The 12,351-nt window shown below is 43.5% G+C and overlaps 1 protein-coding gene across 5 annotated transcripts in view; it reads right to left on the reverse strand.

Moving 5' to 3' along the window:
• DCAF1 (DDB1 and CUL4 associated factor 1) overlaps positions 1–12,351 on the reverse strand; it is a 100,231-nt gene that overhangs the window by 54,856 nt on the left and 33,024 nt on the right. For all 5 annotated transcript variants that reach the window (XR_012906544.1, XM_075939459.1, XM_075939457.1 and 2 more), the window contains 6 exons: positions 12,161–12,298; positions 10,024–10,527; positions 8,472–8,573; positions 3,909–4,067; positions 1,159–1,338; positions 263–472 (listed from right to left, as the gene is read on the reverse strand). Coding sequence is in view for 4 of the 5 variants with exons in the window: in XM_075939459.1 (XP_075795574.1) it covers positions 263–472; positions 1,159–1,338; positions 3,909–4,067; positions 8,472–8,573; positions 10,024–10,527; positions 12,161–12,298 (1,293 nt within the window). In the remaining variant the exon portion in view is untranslated. The remainder of the gene's footprint in view (positions 1–262; positions 473–1,158; positions 1,339–3,908; positions 4,068–8,471; positions 8,574–10,023; positions 10,528–12,160; positions 12,299–12,351) is intronic.

Below are 12,351 nucleotides of genomic sequence, written 5' to 3' on the forward strand. Positions count from 1 at the left end.
AAAACTTTCCTGGTTGTGGTGTTTCAGAGATTAAAAATATGAAAAGGAAGTCGATGTGTCAGGCACTCTCAGCTTAACATGGGGAAGAAGAGGCAGCTCCCAATTAAATGGAAGCCAAATACCCCCTAATATTTTGTTTCAGCTACTTTTCTTTTGCCATGGCACTTCACTGGGAAAAAACCCACAGTCTGTGGTGTGTCCTGTAGGGATTCCACTGACTTCACACACAGAGCAGTATCAAAATCCTGCACTTGTTGCTCACCTTGTATGGTGGCTGCGGATGGACCAGAATGCCACCTTCTGTGCGCTGAAGCGACTGCTTCACCTGTTCAAGTTTGATGGCAAGGTGAGCTTCAAAATACCTGCGCAGGGCCATGCACGTGTGCTTCCCAGTTTGGCGACTGGCAAAGATCTCATCATCACTTAGCAGGGCTCCTTGGTCTTCCAGGTTTAAGATCTCCAAGGTGCTGATCTACACAAAACAAGTCAAGAGAAGCATCTTTTCACTACGCCCATTCTTCAGGAGTAAGAGACCTACAACCACCAGCCGCATTTGTATGAAAACTGACGCTATAGAGCTAACCTCATTAGGATGGAGATCAAACTGCAGAGGTGTTCTTTTTTAGCTATTAAATGGAAGCCTCTTTTTGCAAAGATAGCAATATGATTGGGTGAATGGCAGGATTCTCCAGGAAGAGCAATTCCCGCTCCCCTGATATGCATTAAACCAAAGGCAAATCCAAAAGCTACATCATGGCAGACATGGAGGAGGTGTTTCTACAGCAGTCATGTGAGAATGAGAACACACACTGAGGGAACAGTATCTGTCATGAGGTGAAAGGTCTAAGGATTAAAACAAAGTTGCAATCACCCACTTCCCAACCAAAGAGCAGCACTAGCAAGTTGTTTGGGAAGCATCACCCAGGCCTCACCCTTAAAGATGATAATCACAGGCTCTCTGAATATGAAGTAAAAATGCTTCCAACATGGGGAGGGAGCCTCATGTCCACCACACAGAATCCCCAAGCCCCACTTCTACCCATTCCAACAGGAGGGAGGACCGGAGGCAGGGGAGCACTTGACAGCTATAAATGTAACAGGTCTAAAATTTGGTATTAAGCCATGTCTCGGAACATAAAAGGAGAGTGCAATTGTTACCAAGTTCACCAGGCGACGGAGGCCATCATGCCTGTCGAAGAGCTCCAGGACAGCACGGAAGGAGAAGCAAATAGAGAAGAACATGGTGGCATGGCAGCAGCCCGAGGCATGGGAGCACTCCATCAACCACAAGGTATAGTTCACAACATCTGACAGCACATTATGGGGATGCATGCACACCTACAAAGTAAAAAATAGAATGACCACCCTCCCGTCTCTGTCTCATTCTGAGGACAGGCATGGTGAGTGTGTGCTTACACTCAGAGCAGTCACCACGGGACACGTAAGAAGTGAAATAATTACTAATACAATTGCTTTTATCCGGAGCACCAATTAACACAACCCCTGAATCCCAGAGTTAAGGACGTATCCTGAAAACATGTGTGGTTCAAAAGACTTTGCCACATTTAGCTCAGAGTGGCTAACTGCACCATAGTTTCACTTCTCTGGGTAGGAAGTGGGACTTTAAAAAGCTATTTTATTACCCTGTAATATACAATATGTTTTTTTAAAAATCCGAAAGCCAACTAGCTCTGCTAAGGTCAGACAATATGGCCTCGTTTTGGATTATTATTTATATTTACCAAGCACAGAAACAGTTAGGCAGCTAAGATACACTGAAGTGTTCTTTGACCTGCAGAGTTTACATCTCAATATAAATCAGGAGCTTCAGAAAAGTGGAGCATGGGTCACTGGAAAAGATTGCCAGCCAGATTCTCCTTATTAGGGGGTCAGGCATGTAAAGAGACAAAGAGGATTGATTTTAAGGGCTAATAACTACATATGCTCTAGTTAGATCAAGTTAGCTAGCCAGTTTTCTGATCCTGCTCTGTGTTTTCTGTAACCATTATCCTTTGCTCCTTGCCAAGACAACTGGAGGAACCGTCTAGCACAGAGGGGAGTAATGTGTTAGCTACTAGTTATCCAGAGATTTTGGGTAGCCACCACCACTTTTGGATAATGGTGTTTGCTGTAATATACTAGCAGAAATCTCTCTGCAGCTCGAGGATAACTGCTCATCATACAGGATAACCGCAAAACTGTACAATACTTGGTTACTGGAGATGGTATTGAACAGAATAGAAACAAATAGCAATTCAGGAAGGGCCAGACACTAAGGAATTTAATAGGCAGAAATGTAGTTTCTTATATTAGCAACTAAACTAGCAGTTACTGTCCTGAATTAAAAAAGGAAACTAAGGAATTGAGATGATACAGCTAGGAACCACACGCAGTCTATGGTCACTTTGAAAGCATGGGACTAAATGCAGGATACCACCAAAACCTGTCTAATGGGTCTCAGATGGGAGACAGTGCTGCAGATTAAGCACCTTAATTCTTGTCCCATCTTCAGTGGTCATGGAGAACAGCTGATTACTGTCCTCTTTATAAAAGCCTTAATGCATTTGAAGATTGTTATCTCATGATTAAAACATGCCTTCTTAAAATCTTTCCTCACAGGTCTGGGTTTCTAAAGCTTTTATGACTTTTGGCGCTCTCCTCTGAATTTGCTCCAATTTATCTACATCTTCGCTAACGTGATAATTCACCTGTGTAATCCAAAGTAATCCACCTGAGGCCTCACCAGTTCCAAGCAGAGAGGCATAATTACTTCCACTGTCTTACTTTCAACATTCCTGTTAATATAGGCCACAATATTACCTTTGTTTGCATCTGCATCATATTGCTAACTGGTATTTCTTATCCACTATAGCACTCAGATACTTTTCAGCAGTACTACATAGAATACAAACGATTTGTAGCTGTGGATTTGATTTTTTCCCTTCCTAAGCACAGTACTTCACAGTTGTCTTTACTGAATTCTTTCTTGTTGATTTAAGACCAATCTTCCAATTGGTCACATTTTGAATTCTAATCCCATCCTCCAGAATGTATGCAACCCCTTCCAGCTTGTGTTACAATGTAATGAACATGCTCTCCATTCTGTTATCCAAGTCTTGAATGAATATATTGACTAGTAATAGACCTAGGACTAATCCCTGTGGAATCCCACTAGGCGCTCTCCCAGAATAACAGTGAACCATTGCGGCAGGTGAATTATATACGATGACTTAAAAAACTCGTCTAGTAGCGTTTTATAGACTAACAAAACATATAGATGGTATCATGAGCTTTCAAGGGCACAGCCCAAAGCTCATGATACCATCTATATGTTTTGTTAGTCTGTATAAGATAAACAAACAAAAAACTGGTCTGGTAGCACTTTCTAGACTAACTTGGCTACCCCCTAAAGCTTATATACAATGAAGCGTGGGTGGCCTTGTGAAGTTTCACTACTTGTTTGGGAGCCTCTCTCTGAACCGTATAAATGGAGCAGCCACCCCACCTTGGATCTTAGTGGAAAAGCAATCCCAGTAAATCAATAGTCATGAATCTTAAAGGCCAGAAGCGATCAGGATGATCATATGGCCTCCTACAGAACACAGATTACAGATTTGGGGAGGGGGCGGAGAGAAATCAGTTAGTTTTTCTGTTTATAAGTAGAGCAGTTTCCCTAAAAGACAGAATTAATTCCTCACTATACTCCTTGGGATGAGTTTCACACCTCCATGCTTAACACAAACACTTGGTTAGTGGCACTGGACATATTCCTTCACTTCACTCCTTCTCTGTACAGTAGCTGGCTCTTCAACCCACACCTTAAAAACTTTTCATTCAATGTTTAAAACAACTATGACACAGAGCTTCGACAGGTGCAAATCACTACAACCTTAGTGATAATTTCTTACCCTCTCCATGGCGTCCTGGTTGTAAGACAGATAATATAAGCACATGGACACCCCTGTAGCTGCCATGGAAGGACGAGGAATCTCTAGCAGCTTCTGCACTCCTCCATGAGCAACAAACTCCGTAGCAAATTTGTTGTGGAGCAGCAACGATGCCAAATGCTAAGAAAAGAAAGCAAGTTAGTGTGGGATTCCTCAAACTGTTCTCAGTGCTCAGCAATAATAAAAGAAAGACCCGCTCCTGATACTCGTGCCGTGAGGTAGCAGAGAAATATGGTTCCCTAATTCCTGTTCTCCCCATCGTGATAGGCACCAGAAGAATGTAAGATGTAACTTATGTCAACACCTTTACAATTACCTCATATGGTTTTATGTCAATAATATAAACAGACCGGGATATTGGTCACAAACCCATTAAAGTACAAGTTCGTGCAGGTGAGGTACATACTGCACTTTGGCATCCACTGGAGATCCAAGTGAAAACTTTATGGATAGAACTCTGCATAGATACAAAATTTGTATTGCATCCATATCTGCAAAAATGAGCCGTGGATCGTCGTGGATAAAAAACATATCCGCAAATTTGCAGGGTTCTAAATACAAAATGTCTATCCATATCTGCAAAAATCCACGGATGCAGATAAATAAAGCCCTGCAAATCCACTTTATGATAGACAATACAAAAGTGAAAAGAAATAGACAAGTGTTTCTCCCCTTAACTTCACATTTCCTTGCTTTTAAGGTTTTGTTGATGCAACCTTACCTGCCATCAAAAGTAGTTCTTGTCTGTTAATTACTTAGCTGTGGTGGAAGAGGAGTATTTAAAAATACAGCATTGGTGCAGGACTTCCTTGCCTACCTTCTAGATTAGCGTCCATAGCCTCAGTTAATAAAGCTGGGTAGAAATTTGAAACCCTGGTCTCCTTTCCCAGCTCAGGCAAACTTTTCCATAGGCTACAGTAGTATTTGTAAGACTCACTCCCGTGGTTTTTTTGCCCTCACAAGTGAGCAGAAGTATTCATGCCAGGGCAAGTGTGTCATCAAATTCAGTGAGTTTAGTGTAGCGTACAAATTTTCCACTTATGGTAACTCCTCACTTAACATCCTCCTGGTTAACGTTGTTACATCCCTGCTCCATTAGAGAACATTCTCGTTTAAAGTTGTGCAAAGCTCACTTATAACATCGTTTGGCCAGCTGCTTTCTCCAAGGCTGGCAGGATTCTACAGAAGAGCAGAACATCCTTATGGGGGCTTGTAACGGGGCCAGCAGCCCTCCGATCATTTCCCCCATCATCAGCACCTCTAGCACCTCCTGCCTGTTGGCAGCCTCTGAGGATCAGTGCCTCCCCAATCGTCCCATCTGCCACAATCAGCTGCTTTGTGGCATTCAGAAGGCTGGGGAGAAGAGCGAAAGTGTTGTGTGCTCAGAGGAAGGAGTGGAGTGGGGGTGGGAAGAGGCAGGAGAAGGCTGGTCTTCGGGGGAAGGTCTGGAGTGGGGGCAGAAGTGGGTGTTGAGCAACTCCTACCACACCCTTGGCAAAGTCAGCGCCTGTGTTTGTACAATACTGGAGTCGTAAAGGGGGAAGATGCTGCTACTCAAGACACTTTCTAACCTAACATGGCATCTTCAACTTCCTTACCCACTATCTGCAGTGGACTGTGCCTGAAAGGCATAAGGCGGAAGCACCTCCACCTCCTACTAATGTATGTTTGTAAACGCATATCATATGCACGCTACCCCCCAGTGATTCACCATCGCTTTACTGCTCAGCCGCCGCTGTCCTCCCTGCTCAGGAATATGTGCTGTCAAACACTTGCAGCACCTCCACTTAAGGCCACCAGGCACTTGCAAAGCAGCTGTGGGGGTGCACAGCTATGGCATCACCTTGCCGTCTTGCACCTGAATACACAACATTTTAATTCACCCTCTCTTCAAGAGGTGCTACTACCTGTACAATATCAACATGACTGGTTAGGTGGCCAGTGCCAATACCGCAGCAGCTACATCATTTCCCAACTATCTCAAGAAAATAAGTGAGGAAGGAAGCTATTCCCCTCAACAAGCCATCAGTTTCAATGAATCAGGCCTCTATTGCAAGAGGATGCCTGAGCGGACATGCATTTCCCAAGAGGAGAAGACAACACCTGGATTTAAAGCAGCTAAAGTCACCTAAATTTGCTTCTAGGTGGTAATATTGCTGGAGACGTGCAGACAAAACAGCTGATTGTATACCATCCAAACTACCACATGCTCAAGGGATTTTCAAAGGAATACATTTTGGTCATTTGGGGATCTAATAAAAAACAGTTCCAGTTATCCATGCCTTTTCGGGATTTCAAGATTTTATTGGTTATTGATAATGCACCAACTCATCCAAACAACCTGGACAAACTGTGCCAAAACGGCCACTTAACCCCACATCACTCATCCAACCCATGGACCCACGAATCATTGCTGCATTAAAGGTGTATTACTTACGCCATACTTTCAACCAGTTCATCAGAGGAAGGCAAGTCTGTAATTCAGCAATTTTAGTGCAACATCATCATTCTCAAATGCATCAATAACATCGGCAAGTCCTATGCTGAAGTTACTCAGACATCATGCATGAATGGTGTGCGGAGAAAGTTTATGGCCGGAATGTATCAATGACTTCAAAGGATTTAAGAGATACTGTCCTCACTATGAAGAAAGATATCCTCATCCTGGCCAGAGGAAAGCAGGCTTTGATGAGTTTTTTGCAACTAGAGAGGATGAGAGCAATGGAGGGCCAAGTAGTAAAAGAACAATCAACCCATCAAAATTTGACCACCAAATCTTTCTGAAGCTTTCCAAATGATTGAAGCTGGCTTGGAAATCCTTAGTGGTGAGGATCCAGACAGAGAACGTAGCCCAAAAGTGATTAGGGGAGCTGGTCATGTAATGACTTGTTATAAAGAAATGTCCAAGAAAAAAAAATCAAAACAAGAAACACTAAATGTCTTTTTTTGAGTTTGGAAAGTTCAGCAAGAGGAGCAGCCTCTTCTACCCTGACTTCACCTCAACCAAGCCTCACAATCATCACTGCTGAGTACAGTATTAAATGCCTTGTTTAAAACTGATACAATGCATGTGTATAATGTCTCTTGTCTGGCAAAAAAAAATCCTGGGAACCTAACCAACCAACCCCTCCTCTCCATTTACATGAATTCTTATGGGGAAATTGGATTTGCTTAACATTTACTTTACAACTGCATTTTTCAGGAAGATAACTACAATGTTAAGTGAAGAGTTACTACATAGCTACAGTTATAAAATGTGCTACACACAAACATCTGTTTTTAATCGGTTACCTGTGCAATTTGCATATGTGGAAAAACAACACGGAAAAAAGACAGTGTCCAGAGTGTTTTAGATTTCTTGGAAAGGGGATTCAAATAAAAATAAGACAATCCAGAAAAGATTGCCAAAAGGGTATGCTCGTTTAAAAAAAAAAAAAAAAAAAAAAAAAACCTTAAAATTCTCTGTTGATTTTTCCATCAAATCACTATAAAAAATTTAAATACTCAAAAGTTTATATATTAGGTTCTGCCATCTAAATTCGAGTTTTTTTACAAAACAAAGGTTGAAAGGCTCTTGTTAAAACTGAATTTTGTTACACAACCTTAACGGTGGAACAACTACTTCTCCATCATAATACCTGCCACTTAAAGTAAAATAAGAAATTACTTAGGTCATCCTTAGTCCAATGATGTAACACCTGAGCTTCTAAGCAGGAAGTCGCTACCCTTCAGTGATGCCTTTCAGGTGATAGGCAACAGAGCAGCCCCGTAATGCTATCGGACAACAGCAGCAAACATCAGGGTTTCTGAGGAAAGAGGATTTTATGCTCCCTCTCCTCTGCAGAGAACACAGGCAAATAGTGGCAGGGAAGGACATGTACGCTCCACCCACAATGAAGTCTTTCTCCAAGTTAGGAGGACTACCCAGGGTGTCACTGGAGCAGCATAAGAGCGCGTTTGGGGATTTTGCCCCATGCAGATTCTTTTTTTCTGTATAGTGGTCATCTATCCTACTTTAGAGGCATACACCCCGTTAACTGCTCTAGCCCTTTAAGCAGTCCCCCTCTCCTCCCAAAACAGTCATTCTGGGTCTCTTCAGAGGGAACAGAATCTTAACATTCAAAGCACTTTCTAATGGCTGGAAAGAATCCCCATTTTACACAACTTAACCCAACTGTGCTTCCGAGATTTGTTCAAAGTCACACAGCCAATTAGAAGTAGTGCCATGATTAGAACATGCACTGGACATTTATTCACTTGTTCTTACCACTAGAAATCACTCCTCCTTTATTTCATATGATAAAGGGGAAATGGGCTCTCCCACTTATTGTTTGCTTTGTCCTTGCACGGGGAGTGAGTAAGCATCTGATTCAAATTGATTCCATTTCCAATCTCAGGCCACCTTGGGACACAATGACTGAAGGAGATGGGCATTCACCTCAGAAGTCTTCAAGTCTGCATAAGAACTGGTTCAACGCACCACAGTTCAACACACAACTTCATTGCACTACGACAGTTATTTACCTTTAGCGCTTCGAAGGTGAGCAGCACATCATTGGTCCGTTTCAAGTCAATGTAAAACATCATCAGCTCTCTTGACCCAAGTTGCATGAAGATAGGGAGCAGCTGAAAACAGTGAGAAGTGAGAGACTTCATACCATTTAAAAGGCCTGTTTTATTTTTCACTCTTCCAAAACTCCCAATTTTCCTCTACTAGAGGCAAAGTTCTCTCATTTTTTTCTATCCAGGCCTGGAATACATTTTGTTATGTACACAGAGGTACATAGAGATGTGCACCACCAGTAGAAACAAAAAACAGCCAGAACAGGTTAGGCATTTTAGAACTCACTACTCAACAATTAAATTTAACCCTGAGAGAGAAATAAAAATTATGAAATGCACAGACCAGTCAAAAAACAAAAACACGAATAAAATGACAGAGAATACGTGTGCACTGCAGGAAGTACCAAGCAGTAACAACATCACAAGTCTGTGTTGTGAGACCAGAGTGAGACTCAGGCAGACTGTGTGAGAGAGACAGACGGTGCATGTGCTGGCTGCTGGGGAAGTTTCTGAGATGCCACGTGCTCTCTTAAGGCACTCTTAATGAAAGTTCTCATGCACCCGAGGCCCTGTCCTCTCCCCCACTTTGCGGAGATGGGCTATATGGGCAGAGGAGAGGAGACAGAGCAAGCATAGCAAGCTAGCTACTGGAGAAGTCTCAGAGACCTTGCATAGTCTCACTATCCAGAAGGCTTGTTCAGACTGCAGGGGCTGGACTCCTGCTCCAGCTCCTCCCCCACCCCGCCAATCCTGGCTCTGGTTGGCAGCATGGGGAACCCAGACATCAGAACTCTCCCTCCCCCTCACCCTCCTCCACTCTTCTTAGCTAGGAGACTACAGACTCCCTTGTACCTTGGGCCTGTGAAGATCAGATGTCACTGGTTCCCATGCAGGTTGCCCTTTGCAGCTTCACTGATGCAGGAGTGAGGGAGCTAAGCAACGACCACGGAGCTGCAAAGAGCACCCTGCATGCCCCCAGGGCCAGCGACACCCAATCTTTGTAGGCACAAAATATGAGGAAGGCTGCGGTCTTGGCAGGGCAAAGCAGAGTCCCCCCCTTGCACTTCCAATTCACGAGCGAGAGAGCAGGTCTGTGACTGCAGTGGGATGGTCTCCCTCATGGTCAAGGGCTCCTCCTACTTGGAGTCCTAGTCAGGGATCTCTGCTCCATCCTCTCAAGACCACATTTTCTCCCCCTATCTGGCGATGCCCAAAAATCAAGGGTCACCAGCACAGAAGCAGCAAAAGACATGCTCTGCAGCTCCGCTGTCTCGGATCTACTCACTTACACCTGTGACAGAAGGGCTGCAGAGAGCTCCTGCCACTGTCACAGGATTGGGACAGCTGATCCTTACAGCCATGTCGAGTGCCACTAATCTGTGCCAGCTGATTTCAGAGTTTCAACTTTCACCAACACTTAGTGAAGAGGAGCAAATCTTGCCAAGCCTACACCATACAAAAGCCTCATCAAAAGAACTGAAACTCAGTCCGTTTCCTCCCCCCATATGCTCACCTCTTGGTATTCTCCTAAAGGGGTCAGGTACTGCAGAATAAGTCTCTGCTCTATGGCAGGAGTCAAAGGGTAAAGAGTATAGTTGGTGCCAATCACCCATGGAGACATCTCTGACCAGCTGCTGTTGGATAACTCAACAAACATCCTCTCTGGCTCTGAAGAGGAGAAGCCCAGCTTCTGTTTGGCCTTCCGGAAGCTGTCTCTTTCATGCTGTTTCCCTGATTTGGTTTTCTTAAGTCCCATATCTTCAAGCTTTATGGCAGAGTTCACTCGACTGCTGGTCTTGTGGCCTGAATCAAGATGAAAGGAGATATCCATATCCCCAGCAACTTCCTCCTGCTCCCCATCTACTGCCATCTCCCCATAGTCCATATCCACAGCCTCTTCATCCAGAGGCAGCAGAGGTTCTGAAGGCAGTTTCCGAGGACTCGGGCGCTTGTTTTCCTGTTTCATGGTCATTTCGTTACCCTGTAGCTCCCGTAGCCGTCGAAGAACCAAAGCTACCTGTCATGCAAAGAAGCAAGTCAGAGTGCATCCACTACTTTATGTAGCAACCAAATAGTGCGTCTAGCCCACTCCAGAGATTGGCCTTTAAAAAAAGCTACCAAATTTGTAAGTCTTCTCATGCTATTTAGCATATGGTATCAAGCAAGCTGTTGGTCTGCATTTGAGCCTGAAAATCTGCTTCCAATATTTAAACCTAAGGAATTCTAATCAAGCAAAAGGGAAGGTACTTCAGCCATAATGGCTTCCTGTATGAAGAAGTCCATATAATATGATGGGGGCTAATTTAGCTACAACTAATCAGGAAAGAGATCTTGGAGTCATCATGGATAGTTCTCTGAAGACGTCCATGCAGGGTGCAGCGACAGTCAAAAAAGCCAACAGGATGTAAGGAATCATGAAGAAAGGGATAGAGAATAAGACAGAGAATATCTTATTGCCCTCATATAAGTTTCAGAGAAGGGCAACTAAAATGATTAGGGGTTTGGAATGGGTCCCATATGAGGAAAGATTAAAGAGACTGGGATTTCTCAGCTTGGAAAAGAAGAGACTGGGGGGGATATGATAGAGGTATATAAAATCATGAGTGGTGTGGAGAAAGTGAATAAGGGAAAGTTATGTACTTGTTCCCATAATATAAGAACTAGGGGCCACCAATGAAACTAATGAGCAGCAGGTTTAAAACAAATAAAAGGAAGTTCTTCTTCACACAGCGCATAGTCAATCTGTGGAACTCCTTGCCTGAGGAGGCTGTGAAGGCTAGGACTATAACATGGTTTAAAAGAGAACTAGATAAATTCATGGAGGTTAAGTCTATAAATGGCTATTGGCCAGTATGGGTAAGGAACGGTGTCCCCAGCCTCTGTCTGTCAGAGGGTGGAGATGGATGGCAGGGAGAGATCGCTTGATCATTACCTGTTTGATTCACTCCTTCTGGGACACCTGGCATTGGCCACTGTCGGCAGACAGGGTACTGGGCTGGATGGACCTTTGGTCTGACTCAGTTTGGCCATTCTTATGTTCTTAAGCTTGACTGAAGGTCTAACAAAACCCACAAGCCCCAGTTTCACTTCAATTGTGCAAGAATGAATTTTAATCCTGCTCATGCACTGATGTATTCTATTCGTATGGGAGCTAATTTTACCTGTCCCATATGGATCTACATTTATGCCACTTGCCTGCTGACACATTACATGAAGTGATAAAGAGGCTTCATATTAAAAACATTGTTATTTCACGTGAAGTTGTTTCTTTGATGCTCTGCCTTGCATTTTACAGCCTGAGTCCTTTATGTAAGCTTTGGCATGTGACAGCTATGGACTCAGTGGAATATTCAAAAGTACTTAACGGAGGTAGGAGCACAGCTCCCACCGACAGCCAATGGTGCTTGTGTTCTTAGCTCCCATAGGAACTTCCGAAAATGCCACCCACAAAACACAGGAAATTGGGTCACAAAATGTACTATTAAAAAGATGCCTTTGGGGAGGAATGAAGCAAAAGGTGATTATTTCTACAGTTTTGCTAGCAGAGCTACTAAAAAGTTCATAAACATCAGAAGCACCAGGCAAATGAAAAAGGTTTTATAATTTCATGCTCTGCTTCCAAAAGAGAAAGCATCTCATGTGGACATTACCAGTTGGGAGTTCTCATCCCGGTAGTTGGCAGCAATATCTTGGTTTTCCATAGCACCTCCTAGCAATCCAGTTGCATACGTTCTCAATGGCTGATCCGCCTCTCGGGCCCACTTAAATAGATTTTCAACTATGCCTTCCTAAAGCAAAACAAAGAAACCATTCAGACACTAAGTCTTCCTCCTTCTTCCCC

This window comes from Pelodiscus sinensis, chromosome 11 (genome assembly GCF_049634645.1).
Source record: "Pelodiscus sinensis isolate JC-2024 chromosome 11, ASM4963464v1, whole genome shotgun sequence".
NCBI lineage: Eukaryota > Metazoa > Chordata > Testudines > Trionychidae > Pelodiscus > Pelodiscus sinensis.